This window comes from Microtus oregoni, unplaced genomic scaffold (genome assembly GCF_018167655.1).
Source record: "Microtus oregoni isolate MIOR12 unplaced genomic scaffold, Mior012 000015F_ref0000493, whole genome shotgun sequence".
NCBI lineage: Eukaryota > Metazoa > Chordata > Mammalia > Rodentia > Cricetidae > Microtus > Microtus oregoni.
Window position 1 is genome coordinate 28,892,567 of NW_024543074.1, and position 25,392 is coordinate 28,917,958.

At 45.3% G+C, this 25,392-nt stretch overlaps 1 protein-coding gene across 1 annotated transcript; it reads right to left on the bottom strand.

Moving 5' to 3' along the window:
- Window positions 1-1,555: 1,555 nt before the first annotated feature.
- On the bottom strand, window positions 1,556-23,970 carry Fxr2 (FMR1 autosomal homolog 2). The gene is made up of 17 exons (XM_041665229.1): window positions 23,407-23,970; window positions 14,463-14,515; window positions 14,054-14,147; window positions 13,153-13,224; window positions 12,908-13,056; window positions 12,256-12,349; window positions 10,761-10,877; window positions 5,694-5,864; window positions 5,468-5,546; window positions 5,058-5,167; window positions 4,317-4,403; window positions 3,614-3,839; window positions 3,248-3,445; window positions 2,937-3,137; window positions 2,760-2,855; window positions 2,513-2,613; window positions 1,556-2,253 (listed from the first exon to the last, which is right to left on the bottom strand). Exons 1-17 carry the CDS (start codon window positions 23,485-23,487, stop codon window positions 2,158-2,160), a joined length of 2,025 nt encoding a protein of 674 aa, XP_041521163.1. The 5' UTR covers window positions 23,488-23,970; the 3' UTR covers window positions 1,556-2,157.
- Between the last annotated feature and the right edge of the window lie 1,422 nt (window positions 23,971-25,392).

Here is a 25,392-nt window from a genome sequence, read left to right on the forward strand (position 1 = left end):
CTTGGTGGGATCAAGCTTGAGCATCAGACGTCCCCAGGGTCACTCCCTACTCAATACCTTTTCCGGTGCCTGTTGATCCTCAAATCCTGAACTGCCCCAGGGGTAAGAAACTCAAAGAAGATAGGCCACGGCCAACTGAGTCATCCCAGCAGGTGCCTGGGCAGATGAGAACACTCAAGCACTTCCAGCCCTGAGACTTGCCCACTGCCACTCAATTACGGCAAGTTTCATCTTTAAATCCAAACCAGGAGCAGCCAAAGGACTCTGCACCAGAGATACTTTTTTTGGTTGTTTTGTTTTTAAGACAGGGTTTCTCTGTGTAACAGTTCTAGCTGTGTACTGGAACTTGCTTTGTAGACCAGGCTGACCTCAAACTCAAGAGATTCGTCTGAGTGCTAGGATTAAAGGTTTGTACCACCACTCCCATGTCCTCTGAGCTATCTTTACTGCCCTGATAAATACTTTTTTAAATGTCATTATTTGAGACAGGGACTGCACCATACAGCTCTGGTGTTGCATGTCTTTACTCTCAGTGCTTGGGAGGCAGAGACACGCAGATGCCCGATCCACGAAGCGAGTTCCAGGACAACCAGGGCTACACAGAGAAACTCTGTCCTGAAAAACAAACAGGATGTATCAGGTACTTAGGAGGCAGAGGCAGATGGATCTCTGGCTCCCAAGTACCGAGAGTAAAGGTGTGTAACACCATCACCTGGACATATTTATTATGTATACAGTGTTCTGCCTGCGTGTATCCCTTCATGCCAGAAGGTGGCACAAGATCTCATTATGGAAGATTGTGAGCCACCATGTGGTTGCTGGGAATTGAACTCAGGTCCTCTGGAAGAGCAAGCATCCAGAGTTCTTAACCTCTGAGCCATCTCTCCAACCCCTGATAAATATTTAAGGATCTAAGTTCACTACATTTTAAGGTCATGGCTTCTCTGTCAAGGCATTCAGGGACGCCCTATTTAGGATCACCTTCAGCCCTCAGTGTACTGTCCAACATAGGTCTGGAGTCTCCCAACTCTATAATCACACCTCTTCTCCCTGGAGACCCCAAAAGCTAAGGTCAAGGGTGTGGATTCTGGAGTCAGGGCAACACCAGGCCAGAAATACTTGCTGACCCTCCTGGGTTCCAGAGGCCATGCTGAGAGAACCCTATTTTCACCTCTGATGAAGGCCCAGCCTGTGCCCCGGGCCCCAGATAATCCGATTAAATAGCCTGCCCAGACTCTCAGCTCCTAGCAGGAACAGATCCAGCTTCAAGCAGTCTTGCCTAGCCTCCCGTGACTCAGGGCTTAGGAGTGGCCCAACTCTATCAAGCAACCAAGGGGAGGGAGGAAACAGCAAGGCCTGAAGCACAAACCTCTGGACCAGAAGAATAACTGGGTATGGAGAATTAAGTATGCAGCAATTCCCAGAATATCATCTTTCTGACATAGGATGAAAAGCTAAGAATAAGGAATAGAAAACAAGAGCAAGCAAGAGACCAGTGCAGGTCAGTCCTAGAGATCCAAACAGACCAGACTGGGTACAAAGAAGGCATGGGAACCACAAGGCCATTGGATTTTTTTATTCTCTTTTTAAATACTGTACAGTGAAAAATAAATACGCCTTCTCATCCACCAGACAAGGTTATCCCCCCAACTCCCTAGGGGACCTTGTCACCCCCCTTCATACACACCCCTGGTTCTACTCCAAAACCTTCCCCATGCCTCCCACCCACAAATACCCTCACTATCCCCGTCTTCCACAGTGATGAGGCCCCAGAAATGGGGGGTACAGGATGGGAGGAGGGATAGCAGGGAAGCCCCCCTGAACTGTCAAATCTGGGTGGGTCATGGAGCACCCCCACAAACAGGCGGAGAATGGGGGTGTTCAGAGGTCGGGGCATTAGAGGATAAAGGCACATCCAGTCTGATAGGGAAGGGGAGGCTCCCCTCACCCTGGGGGTAGGTTGGACAAGAAGGAGGGGGTATGACCCTGTTACACACCCCTCCACTAGCTCCTGGAGGTTGGGGGGGACCCAAGCTGCTGTGCCACCCCCCACCCCCGTAGATAAGAGCAGCTCCAGCGCAGGTCAGTTGGACCCATGAGGGCCATGGTGGTGGGCAGCAAGCGAGATGGAGAAAGGAGGGATGTGGACTGGAGGTTTTATGAAACCCCATTCACCAAACTACCCAACTCCAAGGGGGCAGAGAGCTCCCCATTCTCCGAGGGGCCCTTGGGAAGCTTGCTGACAGAGTCACCCTGAGGAGGAAGCAGGAGAAGGAAAAGAATGCAGTTCATCAGTACACCAGGTGTGGGCACTCCTTCTCACTACTGATACACCTGTGCTCTAGTCACTGCGAGCCTTGTCTTCTGTTCGTGCCAGCTCTGCTCTATCCTCAGCTTAACCTGAACTCTACCAGATACAGCTAATTCAACATCTCAGATATTTCCTAGGAAAGTTTTCTGTGTCCCTGCCCCGAATCAAAAGAACAGGGTAAACTGTATCATGACTGCCTACCTTCTGTCCTGAAAGAGATTCCTCTGAGGGTTTCGTACGTTCCAGAGGTGGCCGCTGGCGGCTCTGAGACTCTGCCCGTGAGATATAGTCTGCCACAGTCACTAGGAAAGGCAGAGAGGATCGAGACTTTCAGGAACACAGGTATCCATCTCCATGGTTCTCACCGAACCCAACCCTGGTTTTCCTAGAGCAGGAGGCATCCCATTCTTAGTTCCTGAAAGGCTCCAATCCCACAGTGTCAGCTGACCTGGTTGGCGGTCTCCGCTGATAGACCCATCAGTTCGATTACCACGATTGCGGCGGCGGCGGCTCCGATTACGTCGCTGGGGTCTCGATTCATCTTCTGTGTAGTAAAGAAAAGTCATACACCCATCCTCTTCATTCTTTCTCAAACCACCTATAAGAACCCAGGCTCGCCCCTCACCCAGGCCATTCTCTGTCATGTTAGGACCATCAGACTCTAGGCCTCCATCCATGACAGTCCTGTCTTCATCAGTACGACGGCGGCGGGAACGGCGACGACGGGCACTTGCTGGAGGGGGTTCACCAGGTTCTGAATCAACTGGGGGCTCTGGTTCAGATGTGTCCAATAGGCTGTAAGGATTACTGTCTGGATCCTTTAGCACTGATGATGACAGGACAGAAAGGGACTGGGAGTTAGGTGACCACTATTTTCTCCTTTGGGCCCACAAACACGACACCACCACCCCTCACCCCCCTCCAGCTCTCTGATACCTGAGCTAATAGATGACGAATTGTATCTTGAGGTAGGCCGGGGAACAGGTGGGGGTCCCCTTCCCCGGCCCCCAATTGGCCGCCTCCGGCTTTCTTCTCCACGGCTTGGGGGCTCTCGGTCACCAGGTCCCGCTCGATTAGGCTCCTCTCTCTTTTCTGACTCTGTCTCAGAAGCTGTGGATGGGTCTGAGCTGGGGCCTGAAGGGCACAGACAGGTTTAATCAGATCCACTGGTCTTGCCCTGGGAGTTTCACTACCTCTTCCAAACTAGAATTCTTCTTATCACTCATAAGTACTCAAGTCACTGCTTTCCCTGAGTCTCCACCCAAACATCCACCTCCTCCACTGTCCCCACAGTTGTCTCACCATAGGCAGGACCACCAGTCCTCCGGCCCCGGCCCCGGCCCCCATAGCTGCCCCCATATGTTCGGGTCGTGTGCAGGGAAGAGGAGGAGCTCTCATCTGTGGTATAGCCAGCCTTGTCACTGCCACCACCGCCACCCCGTCCACTCCCAGGAGGGCGGAAGCCCAGTCCAATCTGCCGAAGCTGTTCATCAATCTGCAGTCTCTCTAAGCGAAGTTGTTCAACCTCCTGGATGGAAAGAAAACAGACAACACAGGAGAATTAAAATGAGTGGACAGTCCACTTCCTTCATGCTTTTCTCTCCATATGGTCCCTGTGTAACTAAGCTTTTGGGACTACAAGAAGGAAGACAAAACATTAGAGAATAGGATACAGCCCCATAGCCAAAATATGAACTAACGGTCCTGTTCTGCAAAAAGACAAAGCATGCAGGACAGCTCCAAAGATTATATACTAGCTGGGCAGTGGTGGCGCACGCCTTTAATCCCAGCACTCGGGAGGCAGAGACAGGCGGATCTCTGAGTTCGAGACCAGCCTGGTCTACAAGAGATAGTTCCAGGACAGGCTCCAAAGCCACAGAGAAACCCTGTCTCGAAAAACAAACAACAACAACAAAAAAAACAACAAAAAAACCAAGATTATATACTAGCAGTCCTTGCCCCCTCTTCACCCCAGTTTGTCTGACATGGCTTTTGACATGGGTACCTGCAGGTAGGAGAGGTGGTATTCTAGCAGTGCCTGGGCATTGCTGATATTCTCTCGGGTTCCAACAAATATGAAGGGAACCATTCCCTAGAGAACAGACCAGAAAAAAGATTAGAAGTCAGTTAGGTGTGATGGCACACATAATCCTTAGCACTCAGGAGACAGGGGCAGCAGGAATTCAAAGTCATCCTCAGTTACACAGTAAAGTTAATTAAGTTCAAACACAACCTAAACTACACGAGACTCTGCTTCAACAACCCCCGCCCCTAAAGGTGCCAGGCATGGTGGTACAGGTCTTTAGTACCAACACTAGGGAGGCAGAGGCAGGCAGATCTCTGTGAACTGAGTTTAAGGCCAGCCTGGTTCACAAAAGTAAGTTCCAGGCCAGCTAGGGCTAAATAAAAGGAAAAAGAAAGGGCTGGAGAGATGGCTCAGCAGTTAAGAGCACTAGCTGTTCTTCCAAAGGTCCTGAGTTCAATTCCCAGCAACCACTTGGTGGCTCACAACCATCTGTAATAAGATCTGGTGCCCTCTTCTGGCCTGCAGGCATACATGCAGGCAGAACACTGTATAGATAATAAATAACTAAAAAACATAGAAAAAGAATAAAGAAAATCAGAAAAGATTAAAATGTTACAAGAAAAAAAGAAAATCAGAAAGGAAAAGATTAAAATGTTAAGCCCACTCCTCAAATAGACAACAGGACCACAGTCTACGTCTAGAAGTCCCCAGGCCCCATACCTCTTCCCTGGGGTTCTTCTTGTCGTTGTCACCTTCCACACGCACCCTCACCACACCAGACTTGTCCACGATCTCCTGGATCACTTTCCCATTCTTTCCAATCACTTTGCCTAAATGGATAAAGGAGGAATTAGGCTTTTATTTTTTGTGGTTATTAAGGAAATACAAGTCAAAGTCTTCTTCTTCTATAGTCCCTTCTCATTATATATATATATTGCATGTAATTCATCTTCCTGCTTCTAGGAATCTCATAACCCTTCCAGGGATAAAAAATGCTACAATCCCTCAAACTACATCACTGCCTTTTCTCATTCTTATGTCAGACTCTTTATAAGGAATTACAAAATTGTCTTCAAGCCCTTGCCACCTGGGCCCTAACTATTCCTTTTTATATGCACACCCAAACTCACCAACCAGGTTCCTGGGCACTTGTACAGAGTCCTCAGAAAATTCCAGGTAGCTTCGAGCTTGTCGGCATGCCTCAGGTGTCTATAGAAAAGGCAAACTAAAATAGAGTCTGGATCTCTGCCATTTTCTGACCAAAGTCAGGCAGAGAGGGTACCACAAATTTGCTTTCCACCTCATCTCTATCCCCTCAGTTCCCCAAAGGACCCAAAAGAGCAATCTTTGGCTGACCTCCCCATAGATGCGGAAAGTGCAGGTCTCTTCACCCAACTCAATGGCAGTCACTCCTGGCACTTTTCGGGCCTGCTGGATGTTGGCACCATGTGTCCCAATTGCCAGACCCATCAGGTCCTCTCTCACCGTAAACTCCTCTTGGAACGCTGCTGCCAATTGCTTACTTGTCTAAGAGGAAAAGGCACTGTGAGATCATGGTGGTGGAATCTCAGAATATGCGTCCCAGGTGGCTAATTCTCTGTACTGCTTTTTTTTTTGGGGGGGGGGGAGGTCTTTCTTTCTCTCTCTCCCTCTCTCTCCCTCTCTCTCTCTCTCTCTCCCTCCCTCCCTCCCTCCCTCTTTCGTTTTCTGAGACACAGCTTCTCTGTAGCTTTGGTGCCTGTCCTGGAATTCACTCTTGTAGACCAGGCTGGCCTCAAACTCAGAGATCCACCTGCCTCTGCCTCTTGAGTGCTGGGACTAAAGGTGTGTGCCACCACTGCCCAGTGGGGGGTTTCCTTTTTTCTTTTCTTTTTTTCCCCTTTCGTTCTTCAAGAACAGGTTTCTCTGTAGCTTTGTTTTTTTTTTTGTTTTTTTTTTTTTTGATTTTCGAGACAGGGTTTCTCTGTAGTTTTTGGTACCTGTCCTGGAACTAGCTCTTGTAGACCAGGTTGGCCTCGAACTCACAAAGATTCTCGTGCCTCTGCCTCCCGAGTCTCTGTAGCTTTGGAGACCAATAGGCCTCAAACTCACAGAGATCCACCTGTGTCTGCCTCCCAAGTGCTGGGATTAAAGGTGTGTACTACTACCTCCCTGGTTTCTTTGTATTGTTTAAATAAGGAAAAAAAAAAGGCATGAAGAAAACCAGAACCACCTGTGATCTGCTAGGCACTGAACCCTGCACAGAAATCTCAGACTCCTTTAAATACGAAGGCTTATGGGCAGTTATTAACTAATGAGGGCAGTTTGAGCTAGAAACCACCAAAGTTCTAGATTTGGTTCTAACACGAACTGGTTGAATGGTTCTTAACAAGACACACTCTCTGTTCTACCATCTGACAGTCCCTACAGCTGGTCTACTCACTCTGATGTTAGTAAAAATAGTACTCCTCTTTTGAGCCCTTCTCACTCTCAGTTGTTCTCATTTTCATTAATAAAGCAATGTTTATTCTGCATTAAAAGAGAGCGACAAAGCCAGGTGGTGGTGCCACACACCTTTAATCATAGCATTTGAGAGGCAAAGACAGATCCCGGAGTTCAAAGCCAGCCTGGGCTACAGAGTGAATTTCAGGATAGCCAGGACTAGAGAGAATACTGTCTTGAAAAAAAAAGGGGGTGAAAAAAAAAAACTAACAAGAGGATTAGACAAGGCTGACGTCAAAGTGGCTTTTTTTTTCTTTTTTTGGTTTTTTTCAAGACAGGGTTTCTCCAAAGTGGTTTCTTAAAATTCTTTCTTTTTTTTAATTTTTGAAACAGGGTTTCTCTGTAGCTTTTGGTGCCTATCCTGGAACTCACAGGATCTGCCTGCCTCTGTGCTACCACCACCCAGCTAAATTTATTTTATGTATATGAGTGTTCTGTTTGTATGTCTGTGTACCATGCATGTACATGCTTGTTGCTCCACAAGGCCAGAAGAGGCATCAGCTCCCTGGAATTGGAGTTAAAGATGGTTATGAGCTGTCATATACAAACTCAGGGCCTCTGCAAGAGCAACTGGTGCTCTTAACTCTCTAGCACCAAATGCAGGCACATGTCATAATGTGCAGCTGTCCAGTTCTTCTTCAGATGGGGGTCTCACTATGCTGGCCTTGGACTAAGGCATTCAAGCAGTATTCTGCCTCTCCTGAGTACCTAGGTAGAGTCTACTGTTTCACCCATGGCTTCTCATACTCTAGGCAAATGCTGTACTACTCAGCTATAGCCCTAACAGTTATTGTCAGTGGCTGAGAACTTGCCTAAAGTTCAGAAGGCTTTATATTTAGTCCCCAACAAAGAAAAATAAAGGGGGGGGGGAGATTGGGAGTGAATAAGAAAGAGGTATTATCTAGGTACAGTGGCACACAGCTTTAATCCCTGCCCTGGGAAGGGAGAGACAGGCTGATTGATCTCTGAATTGAAGACAAGTCTGGTCTACATAGCAAGTTCCAGGCAAGCCAAGGTTACACAGTGAGATTGTGTCTCAAAAACAAAACAAAAACAAACAAAAACAAAACAAAAAAAGGCCAGGTGATGGTGGCGCACGCCTTTAATCCCAGCACTCGGGAGGCAGAGGCAGGCGGATCTCTGTGAGTTCGAGACCAGCCTGGTCTACAGAGCTAGTGCCAGGACAGGCTCCAAAGCCACAGAGAAACCCTGTCTCGAACCCCCCCCCCCCAAAAAAAGTACAAGAATGTAAAAAGTAACAAGAATCAATAAAAACAAAGGCAAGCTTTCCTTTTGTCCTTTCTTTTTCTAAAGACAGGGTCTCTCTACATAGCCCTGATAACCTCGGCTGTTCTGGAACTCTCTATGTAGAGATTCACCTACCTCTTCCTCCAACTGCTGGGATTAAAGGTATGAAAATAAGTGCACATATCCTCCTGCCTCCATCTCCCAAATGCTGGGATTACTATGTCAAGTTTACACGGTGCTGAGAAAGCACTTTGATTACTAGAAGCATGTTACCATAGAAAGTGAAAGCCAAGATCTAGGAGAAAAGAATATTCTACCCTTTGTTAAAATCTGCTTATGGGCCTGGAGAATTTACTCCAAGTTACGTTAAGTCTTGCAAAGGACCCAGGTTTTATTCCCAGCATCCATTAGGCAGCTCACAACCACCTTTAACTTCAGTCCCAGGGAATCTAATGCTCTCTTTCTGACCTCTAAAGACTATAGACACCATGCATGCATACACACACATAATGTAAAATAAATCTTTTGTTGTTTTTTTGAGACAAGGTTTCTGTGTCATGGAACTTGCTTTATAGACCAGGCTGGCCACAAACTTATATAGATCTGCCTCCCTCTGCTTCCCAAAAGGCATGTGCCACCTCACCAAGCAAAAAATAAATAAGTAAAAAAAAAAGAAAAGAAAAAAAATTATATATGGCTTAATCATTTATTCACTTTATGTCTGCATTTGTCTAACAGAAGAGGGCATCTGATCCCATTAAACTACAGTTATAGAGCTACCATGTGGGTGCTGGGATTTGAACTTGGAACCTCTGAAAGAACAGTCAGTCAGTGCTCTTAATTGCTGAACCATCTCTCCAGCCCTGGCAAAATAAATCTTTAAAAAAAAAAAAGGAAAAAAATCTACTCATTCGGAACTGGCAAAAACATGTGGATCAAGCAGAAGGAAAGATGACTTTTCATCAACCAGTTCCTTCAGTAACAGCCCTGGAGAAGACTGGAATAATGCACAATTTGTGCTGTCTCAAAGAAAAGCCTCCCAAAAGGGTCAGTTCACTTGATAAATGGAATTAAAGATCCGAATCAATCTAAACACTCACACCCTACACTCATTTAGAATGGTTTAACAGCCAGGCATTGGTGGTGCACACCTTTAAATCCTAGCACTCAGGAGGCAGAGGCAGGTGGGTCTCTGTGAGCTCGAGGCCAGCCTGGTCTACAGAGAAAATTCCAGGACAGCCAGGGCTGTTACACTGAGAAACCCTGTTTCAAAAACAAAACAAACAAAAAGAATGATTTAATCATTCTGAAAAGGAAACTTGTAATTATAGGATGTCAGAACTCAAAACCTTGTAGCAAAAACTTGTAGAGGAGTTGAGGGTGTGGCTCATTAGGAGACCTGCTTAGCAAGTAACAGACCCTGTGTTCTATACTCAGGCCAGGAGAAAAAGATTGTGGGTTGCGGGTTCAGCTGGTAGAGTGTTTGCTTAGCATGCATGATGCTCTAGGTTACAGCCAGATCCCAGCACTATGACAAACAGGGGTATTGGTCACACCTATAATCTGAGCACCAGGAGAATAGAGAAAAATTATCAAAAAAAATTTTTTTTAATTATTTATTATGCATACAATAGTCTGTCTGTGTGTATGTCTGCAGGCCAGAAGAGGGCACCAGACCTCATTGTAGATGGTTGTGAGCCACCATGTGGTTGCCGGGAATTGAACTCAGGACCTTTGGAAGAGCAGGCAATGCTCTTAACCACTGAGCCATCTCTCCAGCCCCTATCAAAAAATTTTAAGGTCATCTTGGCTACATAACAAAATTGAGACCAGTCTAGGATACAAAAGACCCTATGTTAAACAAAAAACAGCTGGGCAGTGGTGGCACAAAGGCAGGTGGACCTCTGAGTTCAAAGCCAGCCTGGTTTACAGAGCTAGTTCCAGGAGAGAGAGAGACAGAGAGAAACAAAACCAAGCTGGGCATGGTGGTACACACCTTAGATTCCAGCATTTTAGAAGCAGAGGCATTTGAGGTTGGTAGCCTGGCCTGCAGAGTTTCAGGCAAGCTAAGGAGACCAGTGAGATCCTGTTCTAAAGCAATATTGCCAGGCAATGGTGGTGCATGACAACATTTGGGAGATCTCTGAGTTTGGCCATCTTACTTTATATAGCAAGTTTCAGGACAGCCAAAGCTATATAATAGAGAAACCCTGCCTCAAAAATAAACAGATATATGATAGGCAGAGAGACAGACAATGTGTACTTTTGGCCATCTTTTTAATCCAAAACTCGTGAGACAGAGGCAGATGGATCTGTGAGTTTGTGGCCAGCCTTGTCTACAGAGTAGGTTCCAAGACAACCAGCGCTACACAAAGAGAAACCCTGTCTTGAAAAGCAGATAAAAGCCAGGCAGTGCCTTTAATCCCAGCAGGAGGCAGGCAGATCTTTGTGAGTTCAAGGCCAGGCTGATCCACACAGGGAGCTGCAGGACAGCCACAGGTACACAGAAATCACGTCTCAAAACAAACAAACAAATAAACAAAAAACAGAATAGAACACTGTCCTCTGGAGATTATGAGACAAAACTGCCAATCCAGGACTAATGACTCAGTAGCCTTTGTCTATGTTTCAGAAACAAGATGAGAAAGCAAAGTACAACATTATTCAGCATGAGAAAAAGCAGCCAAAACTTGCCTCTAGGTGCTTGGTAGCTTCTTCATTGCGGGACATAAGCAGCAATTTGGTGCGAAGGCTTCGAAAATGCATGTCACCCAGCAAAGATGCCCTCTTCACAGGGGCTTCTGTGGTTGACTGGGAAGAAATGAATAAAAAGTCTTACAAACAAAATACACTCCAGGGAGCATCAAAGACTGGGCACCAGAATGCCAGTATCCTGCAAAGAAGGCAGGTGTCAAGAATGAAGTTCAGCCGATCATGGTGGAGGCCAAGAAGCAGAGACAAGTAGATCTCTATGAGTTTGAAGCCAGCCTGGTCTACAGAGTGAGTTCCAGGACAGTCAGGGCTACACAAGAAGAAAACCTGTCGTGAAAAGTGGAAAAAGGCTGGGCGGTGATGGCACACGCCTTTATCTCAGCCCTTGGGAGAAGGGAGATCTCTGTGAATTCAAGGCCAACCTGGACTACAGAGTTCCAGAATAGCCAAGGCTACACAGAGAAAGCCTGGCTCAAAAAACCAGGGGGGAAAAAAGAGAGGGAGAGGAGAAAAAGAGGGAGAGATGAAATTTAAAATAAGAATGGTAGCACAGCTTATCCCCTCAAACGTAGGGAGAGTAAAGCCGGAAAGCTGTCACAAACCCAAGTGCAGCTGCAGCAACACAGTGAGTACCAGGTCATCCAGGGGACACAGTAAGACCTTGTCTCAAAGGAAGAAAAAGGAAATGAGGTAGGATACAGGAAAATCACTGTCACTCACACAGAGGCTGGATAGCTGAACACTAACGGAACTCATCTGACAAGAAGCAAGTACAAGGTGAGAGCAATATGGTGGTTTTTTGTTTTTGTTTTATCATTTATAAAGATTTATAGCTGGAGATAGTGGTGGATGCAGCAGGTAGATCTCTGAATTTGAGGTTTACATAGTGAATTCCAGGGCAGTCAAAATGAGATCATCTCAAAAAACAACAAAAGATAAGAGATTTATATGTGTCTCTCGCTGTGTGAATATGTTATGTACACATAGACACAAAGACCAGAGAGGGTTCAGGGGTCCTGACGTAGAAAAGGCAGGAACAGGAGTTCCCAGGAGGACTGGATGACTGACTGGCTGGCTCTGGGTTCAAAGACTGTCTTATAAAGTGTAGGTTGATTGTACCTGATACCAACACTTCAGGCTTTCTCAACCACCCCCAAAGTGTGCATTTATATACACGCAAACATGCACACACACACAGATCCTAATATATCCAAGAGCTAGGGTACTTTTCTAAAACAGATAGGTGTGTGAAGAACATGATTTTGTCTCTCACATTGAAAAAAAAAGAAGGGGGAAATTAAGGCCATACATGAGGAAAAGTAAGGAAAGCAGGTGACCTGGGTTCAGAGGGTCAGAAGTAACAAAGTCACAAGTTAAGTATGAGCACAGTCTAGCACAACCCATTTCTGCAAAAGCTTAAAGAGGAAAAAGGAAAAACTGTTGAAAAGACCTATGTTAATTTAACATGAAAACTCACCAGAATAAAGAGCTCACTGTTTGCAATGTTGAGAAAGATGCAATTGGCTCCCAGTGCTTTCTTGAACTCTTTATGGACATTTTCATTGGAGCAGCTGCAGAGAACAGTAAAGTGCTCAGGATGAAGCAGTAAGAGGTTTGGGGACAAAAAGTAGGGAGAAGGAAATAAGAAAGATAGAATCACTCTTGTTGTTGTTATTTTTTGTTTTTGTTTTTTTGAGACCGGATCTTTCTGTAACAGCTCTGGCTATCCTGTAACTCGTTTTGTAGACCAGGTTAGGATCGTACCAAATGTTAAATAATAAGGATTAAGAAAATTATTTTTAAAAATAATCAGAGCAGAGTATATTGGTGCACATCTTTAATCCCAGGACTCAGGGAGGCAGAGGCAGGTGGATCTATGTGACTTGGTTTACATAGAGTTTCAGGACAGCCAGAGCTTGTATGGTAAGGCCCTGTCTCAAAATAAAGACAGACAGACAGAAAGAGAGATAAAGATGAAAAATGGAAAGGCTAGAGGTATATCATGCAAAAAGATCCTCATAGGGCCAGGGGATAAATAGAACAGACTGAAGAGTGGGAGACCTGGGAAAAATAAGGACAGAGGCTGACACTATAGAGAGTCGTCAATTCCCAACCTCTCCAACACTCACGCCTCTCTGAGATCTTCAGGCACAGCCATGGTAACCTTGAAGAAGCTGCCTTTGGTTGCAAGGGGATTGGGATTAACAGGTCGAAGTCGTTCCAGGGTGACAATCTCATTGTAGGTAGCATCGCAGGCAGCATACTCAATGACATAGAACTGGCAGAAAGGAAGAAGGAAGGGTAATCAATCCATTTGCTACCTTTCCACAGAACAACAGCTTCAGGAGTTCCCCACAGGGCTTTAGTCACTCACATCTCCCTTCATCATCCGAACCCGGGCCAGCCACCAACCACAAGGTTCCTGTTCATTGGCTCTCGAATAAACCTGGAAAGTTAGAAATAAAGAGACACAGCATTGAAGACTATTCAAAAACATCAAATTAGAGAAAGCCAGCTGGGTATGGCGGTGTACACCTTTATCCCAGTACTTGGGAGGCAGGGGCAGACAGAGCTCTGAGTTTGAGGCCCAGCCTGGTCTGCAGGGTCAGTTCCAGGGCACCCAAGGCTATTATACAGAGAACCTCCCCCCCAAAACAAAAACAACAACAAAAAACAGAAACAAAAGAATTGGAGAAAGCTGAACTTGCACAGTGGACAAGAGCTCTCCAAGCCTGATAACCTGAGTGAGTTCAAGTCCCAGAGCTCATGGCTGTCCCGACCACCACTTGTGAGCCATGACACACTCATGCCTACAATTATGTATGCACACAGACGCATGCACATACACATACCTCTCACAAAATATGCCCAAGGTCTTGGGTTAAGTCCCAAGTCTCACTCACTCACTCATACACAGACTTCAAGTGGATTTGTCACACATGAAAGAGTGGCCCCTTTAATCAGGTGCACCCTCCGATCACACCCATGACAGAAAGGTACCAATGCATTTACTTCACCAGCTACATGGCTAGATGTGGTGGTTCAGATGAGGAAGGAACAAAATCAGTAAGTTAAAAACCTAAAATCCAACTGGGCTATAGTGATGCACATCTTTGATCCCAGCACTCAGGAGGCAGAAGCAGGTGTATCTGTGACTACCTGGTCTACAAAACGAGTTCCAGGACAACCAGAGAAACCCTGTCTTGAAAAAACAAAACAACAGAACCCTAAGGGGAAAAAGAGCAAACTAAGATGGTGCACTTCACAGGCCTTACCTCGACTTCATCTCCTTCTGTGATCTCCTTATTATAATCAGCTGGAGGTGGTAGTCGGACATCTCCAAAAGGAATCTGTCTCTCACTTTGCCAGCTACAAGACAGTGACAGGAAAGCTATTCAGATTGATGTAATTGTCCACTTCTTCACAAGGAAGTTCCTCCCTGGCCAAGACCACTTTATCCTTTCTGCTAGTTTAAGAGTCAAAACAACAGGCTCTGTTCTACAGTGGTCTTTATTCTTTACACTAATTGTCAAATGCCTACAACTTGCACCAAGCTACCTGCCCTTTTTTTCCTGGAATTCTCATCCAAACTCTCAGTTCCCTGGCACCTACTGTCCTCAGCAGGCCCCACTTTTTTGCTGTCCTTTCAGGACCTACTATGCCTGTCTATTCCTAAGGTCTTACTTGTTTTCAAAGAAGATGGTGACAGAGTCTTCATGGACATCCTTCACAAAGCCCTAGAAAAAAAATGTAAAAAACATAAATGAAAAGACATTTAATACTCAATAATACCACTTTTGGGTATATATCCAAAGGATGCTCAATCGTACCACAAGGATATGTGCTCAACCATGCTCAAAACAGCTTTGTTTCTTATAGCCAGAACCTGGAAACAACCTAAATGCCCCTCCATAGAGGAATGGATGAGAAAGATGTGGTACATTTACACAATGGAGTACTACACAGCAGAAAAAAATAACGCCAGCTTGAATTTTGCAGGAAAATGGATGGAACTAGAAAACATTATTTTGAGTGAGGTAACCCAGACACAGAAAGATAATTATCACATGTACTCACTCATAGGTGGTTTTTAAACATAAAGGAAAGAAAGATAGCCTACAAACCACAATCCCAGAGAATTTAAATAACAATACGGATGCTAAGAGAGACTTACATTGATATAATCTACATGGGAAGTAGAAAGTATAAAAAGACAAGATCTCCTGAGTAAATTGGGAGCATGGGGACCTTGGGGGAGGATTGAAGGGAGGAGGGGAGAGGCAGGGAGGGGAGCAGAGAAAAATGTAAAGCTCAATAAATATCAATAAAAAATATATAAAAAAAGAAAATACATTTAACGATCATCTTAGCCATCAGAAGCCTTTAAAATTAAGAGGTTTAGCAGGGGGTGTGAACAATCTAAACACAACCAGGAAGATGTGTCAGAAAATATGAACAGTGAAAGAAAACCATACTGACAAAAATCTAGAAATAACATGGGATAAGAACAAAGTAGAACCTGCACCAGAGCAGCCCCACAGGTGGCCTACTCAGGATACCAGTTACCTCGCTATCTGCCTCTTGGTGTGCTAAGCAGCCTGCTAGAGTTCAATTAAAATACCGTCAACTTTCAGCAAAGCTACAAATATCCCACAAGACAGTGTACAGCTAGACTAGAACACCTAGAGGACACCAGAGCTGGCAAATTTAGTACCCAGATGTCCAAGTCCTTGGAGAATAACTGGAACACTGGAGAAGTCCAAAATATTAAGCAGTTTACATAAGAAAAAACTAAGAGTTTAAAAGATGTCATAGTTCTGAAGGCAAAAATAACTACTGAACCTAGAAATAAAGTATGTACAAGACTCCAACCTTGAGATCATGGCCAAAGGAGTCATGAAATAGGGGCTTCTTCAATCTATAGTCTCAGTTATTGTCTTCTCTATTTTTCACACAAAGATTTCTAGTTTTGACAAAGTACAATTCATTAATTTTTATGAATTGTGCTTCTGATTTCACATCTAAGAAACTTCTGGAATCTAAATCCCCTAAGGTTTTCTTTTATGTATTCTAGGAATTTGTTTTTTAAATTACACATTGTATATGTGTGTAAGTGTGTGTGTGAACATATGCATGCTTTTGCTACAACATCTGTGGGAAGGTCAAAGGACAAACTATTGATGTCTGTTCTCTTCTATCATGTGGATTCTGCGATCAAACTCGGGTATTGCCCATTGAGCCATCTCCCAGGCCCACACTTTTTTTTTTTTGGTTACACACTTTTTATTTTATATTTTGGTATGTAACAGATTTTATTTTAGAGTCAGCAGCCCAGGCTGGCCTCAAATTCATATGCAGCAGAGCCTTTAACTTCTGATCTTCCTGTCTCCACCTCCCAAGTGTTGTGATTACAGCTGTGCACCACCATACCCAATTTATTTGGTGCTGGGAGTCCTCTGTGCATGTACTATCAGCTGCACTACACCCCAGCCCCCAAAGTGCTTTCAGTTATATATTACTTTCTACTTCCTGATTTTTGATAAAAATAAAAAGAGTTCGGAGAAAGCAGAGTGCTTTTCAAAAAATGGTGCTGAAAAAACTGGATAGCCACAGACAAAAGATGGACTTCGATAACCTCATTATCATACAAACAATTTACTTCAGAAATTTTAAATGGAGGCTGGAGAACTGGCTTAGCAGTTAAGACCACATGTTACTCTTGCAGAAGACCCAGGCTCACATCCTAGCACCACCTCTGACTCCCAATCCCAGAGGACCTGACCTTGTTCTGGTCTGTGCAGGCAGCAGGTACACATGATGGTACACACACAGACAAGCATTCATATACATCGATTTTTTAAAAGATAATTTTAAAGTATCTATCTTTTATTATTTCTCATTATGTATGTAGGTGTGTGGGTCTGCTTGTGGGTATGTGAATACTGAGTGCAGGAGCTCAAAGAGGTCAGAAGTGTTGGGTGCTCTGGAGCTGCAGTTATATAGCTGTGATATCCCTGAGGTAGGTGCTGGAATTGAACTCTGGTCCTCTGGAAGAGGCAAGTGCTTTTAACTGTTGAGCTGTCTCTCCAGTCCTAAAAAAGAAAAAAATAAATTTAATGTATCATAAGCCAGGCATGAAGAAGTACACATATAATCCAGCACTCAAGTGAAGGCAGAAACAGCAGATTTTAGGGCCTTCCTTGGCAGACGTACCTGCGGGAACCAGGCATACAAATAGTACATATATTCATAAATTGATAAAGTACCCATACACAGGCTGAGTGCAGTGGTGCCCAGCTTCTTTAGTTCCGGGATTTGAAAAGTAGAAGCAGGTGGATCTTTTTAAGTTCCAGGTTAGTCTGGTCTACATAAAAAGTTCCAGACCACCAAAAGATACATAATAAAACACTGTCTTAAACAAATGATATAAAAAAAAAATAGTTGCCACTGAGTGGTGGCACATACCTTTAATCCCAGCCCTCAAGAGGCAGAGGCAGGAGGATCTTGGAGTTCCAGGCCAACCTGGTCTACAGAGTGAGTTCCAGTACAGCCAAGGCTACACACAGAAACCTTGTATTAAAAAAAAAAAAAAAAGCCACCTATAGCTAAACAAAATAATAATCTAATTAGGGAGCTTGGGCTGGAGCACATAGTTTAGCAATGGTATGTGCTTAGCATATACAAGGGCCTGAATTCAATCGTCAACATCAGAATCAGTAAGAAAAGCAGGTACTTCAAAAGGCTAACAGTATTCAAGGACCAACTCTTAGCATAGTAACTAGGATAGTGGCAGAGCTTAGGAGAAAATGTACCAATAATGCTCTAGAGAATATACAGCTCCCTCTACACAGAACCAATCAACCACTACTTATGTATTGCTCTTTCTTTATAATGGAAAAAATCTAAACTTGGATTTTCGGCTGTTTTGTGGGAACAGTCTCACTATCCAGCCCTAGATAAACTGGAACCTATTACATATACCAGGCTGTGAAGTGGCCTTTAACTCAGATAAATCTACCTGCCTCTATCTCTCACATGCTGGGATTATAGGCATATACTAACCGTCCAGGTTTGTGTGGTATGTGTATTTATGTGAAAGCCAGAAACAGATCTATGTCCCTGTACTGCAATTTTTGAGATAGAATCCATCACTGAACTTGGACTGACCAACAAGCCCCCTGGGCTCCTCCTGTCTCTGATAGTGCTAAGATCACAGAGTTTTGTTGCTACAACAAGCTACTTATATTGGTTCCTGGGATCCAAACTCGGGTTCTGAGCAAGCACTGAGCCATCTTGCCAACCCTATTACTTTTTTTTTCTTTAAAGATTTACGTATTCATGACAAGCAGTAGTGGCACAAGCCTTCAACATCATCCCTCAGGAAGCAGAGGCAAGATGATCTCTGAGTTCTAGGCCACCCTGGTCTACAGAGCCAAGTTCTGGGACAGCCAAGGCCATACAGAAAAACTCATCTCAAAAATAACAAAACAAAGTAAGATTTACTTATGTGTGAGTATTAGGCTTGAAGGCATGTATGTGCACCAAATGTGTACCTGGTTCCATGAGAGAGAAGACTGTCAGATACCCGGGAACTAGAATTATCAACTGTATGGGTGCTTGGACTTATACCCCAATACTCTGAAACCTAGCAAGTGCTATAAGCCATCTCTCTAGCCCTATGCTACTTTTCATCTTCCCCTTTGATTTTTGAGACAGTCTTCCTTAGAGCCTTACTATTGCCCAAGTGTGGACAATCTGTCCTCAGCATATATTCCTTAGCACACTGTAAATACAAGTCTTCAGAGATGTTTATCTTCTTTTCATTCAGAACCAATGCCTATTCCTGCTAGTCTCTACAAAGTAACTCTGCCAAACAGCTTCCACTTGTCAGGACTCGCCTGCATCCTGCTTCCTTTTGGGTTCTTTAGCTTGTCTGAGACAGAATCTCATGCAGAATTTACTATGTAGGTGAGGATGACCATCAATTCCTGACCTCCAGTCTCTACCTCCCAAGTAGTAGGATTACAGGGATAGATCACCAAGCCTAACATTTTATCAAACTCTTTATCCAAATGTCCATCTCCAAGAATTTTTTCCCCTAGGGTAAATGTAGATTTATTAAGGAAAAGTGAGACAGAGAAGCCAGGCCTGGTGGCATAAACTTCTAATCCCAGCACTAAAGAGGCAGAGGCAGGCAGATCTGAGTTCCAGGGCAACCGCCAACCACAGTTATATAGAGTCTCTTACCATAGACAGACAGACAGACAGAGAACTCCTGAGAGTGGGAAAGGCTCAGAGTCTTAGATTATCAAGATACTTATCATTTATCAAAAACATTTTAAGGAGAAAAAGGAAGGAGAAAAGTCATAATCACTTGACTGCCTCTGAAAAAAAGTTCTCACTCCTAGATATACTCATTCACAAGGGCTATGTCTAAAGCTTTAATTTTCTTTTTTTTTAAAAAAAAAATTTATTTATTATGTATACAATGTTCTGTCTGTGTGTATGCCTGAAGGTCAGAAGAGAGCACCAGACCTCATTATAAATGGTTGAGCCACCATGTGGTTGCTGGGAATTGAACTCAGGACCTTTGGAAGAGCAGATAATGCTCTTAACCACTGAGCCATCTCTCCAACCCAAGCTTTAATTTTCTATGTTGAATTAGTCCATAAAGTAATATTAGTTTTTTCAATAAATAGTGACTTCCAAGGCAGAAATGCTAAGTTCAGACTAGAATCACCCTTTTTTTGTAGTATAACCCAATGCCACTTACCATATACCTTCACCATCTTTTCCCCTTCAACTACTTTCCATCAACCCTTCAACTCTCTTCCCAACATCATACTCCAGTTCTACCTCTGCCTCTTAATTCTTTTTTTTTTTTTTTTTTTTTTTTGGTTTTTCGAGACAGGGTTTCTCTGTGGTTTTGGAGCCTGTCCTGGAACTAGCTCTTGTAGACCAGGCTGGTCTCGAACTCACAGAGATCCGCCTGCCTCTGCCTCCCGAGTGCTGGGATTAAAGGCGTGCGCCACCACCGCCCGGCTCTGCCTCTTAATTCTACCCATTTACTTCAGATACAAGGTTTTCTTTGGAGGACAACTGTGATAGAAAAAGAACTCCAAAGTTCTGTTTGGTCTATGCCACTGGAGAAATAAGAGAGCACATAAATTCTGTTGTAAACCTTCTAGATCCAGATGATCTGAGTCAGGGCTGTAGCATTTCCTGGATTAGCTTTCTGGACTTAGAACTGTCAGGTGAATGAAGAAAGCTCTTAAATTCCTAGATACTTCAGTTTCCTTAAATAAGAAGATATGAAATTAATCTCCATCTTTACCCCACAGAAGAAAAAGGAATTTTTAGGAGAAAAAGAGTCAAGGCAAAAAATATGTTTTGAAGTTGATAATGTCCCATTAGAAAAGAATGCTGGCCGGTTGGTGGTGGCATATGTCTTTAAAGGCAGCACTGGAGAGGCAGACAGGTGGGTCTCTGAGTTTGAGGCCAGCCTGGTCTACAGATCGAGTTCCAGGACAGGACAGCCAGAGCTATACAGATACCCCATCTTGAAAAACAGAAACAAAAAAACAGAAAAAACAAAACATTATGAATCTGGGTTTGGTGGTGTGTCTCAATCCTAGCACTTGGGAAGTGGAGGCAGTAAGACCAGGAATTCAAGGTCATCCTCAGCTAAAAACCAGGCTGAGCCACTTGAACCTCACCTTAAAACAAAAAAGGAAAGCTTGATAGGATAGATATAAAATAATTTGGATCTGACATCTAGTATCTGCCCTGGATAAATCAAAATAAGTTTTGAGAGAAGGGGGTCTCCCTAAATTTAGAGATCTAAGACAAGCCAGAACTCCTTCACTCACACTGAAGTCTGCTGAGTCATGAATATCAATCAGCAAGATTGGAACAGATAAGCAACCACATCACACTGAGTTTAAGAAAGGTGAGTCCAATTGTCAGTCGTAGAGCAGAAAGTGCTGAAATGGCTAGAATACAGGATTTTATTCAACTGCTAATTCTGTCCCTGCTTCACTCAAATACATCTCTGCTATGTATGGTCCATAGGTAAAAAGGACTTTCTGTTGGATCCTCTTTTTAACAGAAACTCTATCCCTTCCCAACCACCTCAGTTAATCTGAACTGAGCACTCTTCTTTCCAAGCTGTGCCTGGCTCCCAAGCTCCTAGAACAAAAGTATCTTATCTTGAATTACTTTCTAAATGGGTGTGGTTGTGGATGCCTTTAATCCCAGACCCAAAAATGAGTTCAAGGCCAGCCTGGTCTACCTAGGAGTTCCAGGACAACCAGGGCCCCTTAGAGAGATCCTATCCCCAAAAAACAAACAAGGAGAAAAAAAGTCACTTTTCTTGAAAGTAAAAATTTGGAGGTGAAGAGGATATATATGAAAGCTAAGATGTCTCCAGGAAAAAAGAACAGCTTATGAAGGGTATTTTTGTTGTTTTGAGACCTGATCTCATTCTCCACACTTGGGCCATTTTAAACTTGGACCATCATACTTCAGCCTTCCAAGTACTAGGATTAGAGGAATGTGCCACGATACCCAGCCTAAGGAAGACTTTTAATAAATCTAATACAAGTCTGAGAAAAAGGATATTAAAAAACATAATGTAGCCAGACAGTGGTAGCACACACCTTTAATCCCAGCACTAGGGAAGCAGAGGCAGGTGGATCTCTGCGAGTCTGAGGTCAGCCTGGTCTACAGAGAGTTCCAGGACAGCCAGGGCTACACAGAGAAACTGTCTTAAAAACAAAACAATCCACCACAACAAACACATAAATGTGTCCAATGAGAACCCCTGAAAGGAATTAAGAGACTTTTGCCACAGAAAACAGAAATGTTACAAAGATATTGCTCCAGTCAGAAGAAAAAGTATTAAGAGTGGGAAAGATGACAGGGTCAGAATCAGCTAGGAGCCTTCTTCAGCTATACACAGAATAGGTGAACATCAGTGAGGATGACACAAGAATACAGAAATAGCAAGGCAAAAAGTCCAAGACTTAATTGAGACGATAAGCTAAGACTAACATATTTACACTCACAGGCACTGGATAAAGAACCTGATCAGAAAAGGCAGGCAGAAATGGTATGGCGTTCACAGAGTAAAATCAAACTTATCAGCTGAAGTGGAGCAGAAACCACTACAAGGGCAAGCACAAGGCCTTTTCAGCTACAAAAAGATACAGTTTCACAGTGGTCAGAGAGATTCCCAAGGGCCTGAGAAAGCGGAAAAGTCTCCTGGAGTAGGACCTGAGGAGACATGAAATAAAGGCGGCTCCAACTTATCCGATGCTATGAAAATTCCTTCCTCTCCAGAGTAAAAAGAGTAAGGGAGGAATCAAAAGTTTCTGGGACAATTCCACCCCCCAAAAATCAAAAGAAGGCCAGGTGGAGGTGGGGGTAGAGGCCAGCCTGGTCTACAGAGCACACCTGTCTTGCGGGGTGGGGGGTGTTCAAAATAAGTTCAGAATTTCACCTATCAGATGAAGAAAAATATTTGGTGGGTCAAGAAGAGTCAGTCTTTAATCTAAATTGGGGGGAGAGGGAATCCAGAATAGACAGAACAGATACAGAAGGTGGGATGGATGTATGGATAGAAAGAAAAACAAAAAGTCTGGTCTGGGATGGTGGCATACATCTGTAGTCCCAGAACTTGGAAGGCTGAGGTAGGAGTACAGAAGAGGTCACGTTTAGCCTGGGCTAAATAGTGTGAGCTATACATCAAGGTCCTCTTCCAACCCCACCCCTAAACAGGTCAAAGAAATCAAATCTTGGGCAAAGAAAAGCTGAAATGAGCCACTCTGGAAGGTATCTTTTCTTTCCAGAAAGACTGTCAACAAGTAGAAATCTGTCAGAGTAAGAACAGAATCTTGATGAGACACCTTTTAACGAAGCTTAAACTTTAGAAGATAAAGGAATGGCCTCACTGTATCTGGAGTCAAAGAGGTAAGTACAAACCCAAACCTAGGTAGGCTGGTTTAGGACAAAGGTGTGGTGGGGTGACAGACTTGCCCAACAAACCCACTTTCATGGCTGATAAAACCGGAGGCCAAAGATGCTAAATAACACAAATGCGTTTTGACCATTTCTTCTTAACCTGGGGACAAGAATGCAAGATGAAAGTTGAGTAAATGGTCTAGAGCCAGCAGGCAGAAGCCTCCCTGAAGACGGAAGATCGAATATGGGCCAGTGGCCCTTCCCAAGGGGGTCACGCAGGAAAAGAAAGAGGCTCTCCCATGTGCTTGGGCCGCAGAGGATGCGATTAGGAGCTCAAGTATCTCCTCCACTAGGAAACAAGAAAAGTCCATTAGAAGCTGGGTGAAGGGGTTTCTCCGGAGGGAGCGGGAGCGCCCAGCCACGCGCAGTAATGACCTGATGGTCACGCTTCCAGCTGAGGATAAAAGCAGGTGTACCCGCGGGCTCGAAGAGCAGAGCACGAGGGTTAACTCCCACGGTCTCCCCGGAAGGCTTTCGAGTGGGAGCGTGAGTCGAAGGTTCTAAGGGTCAGGACCGAGCTCCAGAAACTCGATCCCGCTCCACTCGTGCCGGCCTCGGCCGGGGGAGGGGGCTAGGGAGGGTGTCCCGGGTCGACGCGCCGTCTCACCTTGTAGAAGGCCCCGTTGGAGCCCCGCACCTCGACGGGCAGTCCCGGCTCCACATCCCCCCCAGAGGCCAGGCCGCCCATGGCGCCGCCGCCACCTCCGACTGCCCCGGCAGCGGCTGAAGCGGAGCTCTGAGTGCGGGCCGGGCCGGGCCCCCGGCGTCTCCCAGGAGGAGGAGCCGGAGGGGGAGCCGCGGGGGGCGGGAGCCGGGCCGGCCCCACGGCGGCCCTGCTACAGCCGACGAGCAGGGGGCCGGGGCCGGGCCGCTCCCCGTCCGCCGCCGCCTTGGTCTCCGCCACCGTGAGAGAAACGGCCGCCGCCGCCGCCGCCTTCGTCACCTCAGCTTCCGCCCGCCGGCGCCCCCGCTGCTGCCTCAGTCCCGGGACCCGCTGCTGCCGCTGCCTCTCCACGGCCTCCACCTCCCCCTGCCGCCGCCGCCGCCTACTGCGCAGGCGCACAGGGCACCCGCCCGCCGCGCGCGGAGCCGAAGGGCCAAGGCGCAGGCGTCCAGGCTAGCGACCCAACTCGGGCTCGCCAGCGCGTCAGGGCTTCCACATTCTCTTCCCCTCTCTCACGCCCCCTCCTGGTCGCGCCTCTGCGCCTGCGCGGAAGGAGACGAACGCTCGGGCCTCACCACCCCTTCCTTTCCCCGCCCCACAACACTGGAAGCAAACCAATCAAGGGAAGGGAGGGGCCGCGCTCGCTCCAGCGGATTGGACTTCCGCCTCCACAAAGTGAGCCCCGCACAGCCAGGGCAGTTTAGGGATGGGCATGCGCTGGAATGACTGCTTGGTCACTTTCACCACCTTTGTCTTTCTTGGTGCGCACACTCCAAAGTGAGGGGCGGGATGGGGGGGTTGAGGGCTGGGGAGGGGGGGGGGAGCCGAAAGGCAAAAAGTGCCCCATGCGCACGCGCTGGGCTTTGGTGTTGGTGCGCATGTGTTGACGCTCTGCATATATAGGAGATTAAAGAGTCACAGTTCTTGGCTTGAGTAGATTTTTTTTTTTTTTTAAGTTTTGGAGACAGGGTCTCTTATATCCTAGGTTGACTACGAACTCTCTAAGTAGTTGAGGAATGACCTTGAATTCGTGATACCTCCCAAGTACAAAAACTACAGACATGCATGTATGCATGTCATTGCCATGCTTGCCCTAAATTGGTTCTAATATTGTAATAAATTCAAGGCCCTGTCGAAAAGAAAATGCAAGCCAGGCGGTGCTAGCGCACGCCTTTCATTCCGGCACTTGGGAGGCAGAGGCAGGCGAACATATGTGAGTTCAAGGCCAGCCTGATCTACAAGAGCTAGTTCCAAGACAGTCAGGGCTACACAGAGAAATCCTATCTCAAACAAACAAACAAACAAACAAATAAATAAAATGAAAAGAAAATGCATTATGATCTGATACATAAATGCTGAGGAAATTCAAAACAGGGAAAACTGTCATGGAGTTAAAAAAAATTTTTCCTAGCCTGGAGGATGTCTCAATTTACAAAGCTTAGGCCGGGCGGTGGTGGCGCAGGCCTTTAATCCCAGCACTCGGGAGGCAGAGGCAGGCAGATCTCTGGGAGTTCGAGGCCAGCCTGGTCTACAAGAGCTAGTTCCAGGACAGGCACCAAAGCTACAGAGAAACCCTGTCTCGAAAAACAAACAAACAAGCAAAAAACAAACAAAAAATTTACAAAGCCGAACGACTGGGGTTCAGTTCCTAAACCCATAGCACAAGATACAAGGAGATACCCACTTCCCACAAGTTGTCTTCTGACCATCACACATATGATATCACTCCTGTTCACCCACACACATAACACAATAATTTATTTAAGTAAAAATAAAAAGTATCAGCTGAGCATTGGTGGCACAAGTCTTTAACCCCAGACAGAGGCAGGTGGATCTCTATGTGTTCAAGGATAGCCAAGGCTATATAGAGAAACCCCATCTCAAAAATAAAAAGACTAAATAAAAAAAGGAACTGAGATATAGACTTGT

Coding starts and splice junctions, on each gene's coding strand:
- Fxr2 (XM_041665229.1), bottom strand. CDS start 23,487: ATGGGCGGCCTGGCCTCTGGGGGGGATGTGGAGCCGGGACTGCCCGTC. Junction 5,168..5,467: donor AGTGCCCAGGAACCTGGTTG/GTGAGTTTGGGT, acceptor TTATCCATTTAG/GCAAAGTGATTGGAAAGAAT. Junction 2,856..2,936: donor CATGACAGAGAATGGCCTGG/GTGAGGGGCGAG, acceptor TTTACTACACAG/AAGATGAATCGAGACCCCAG.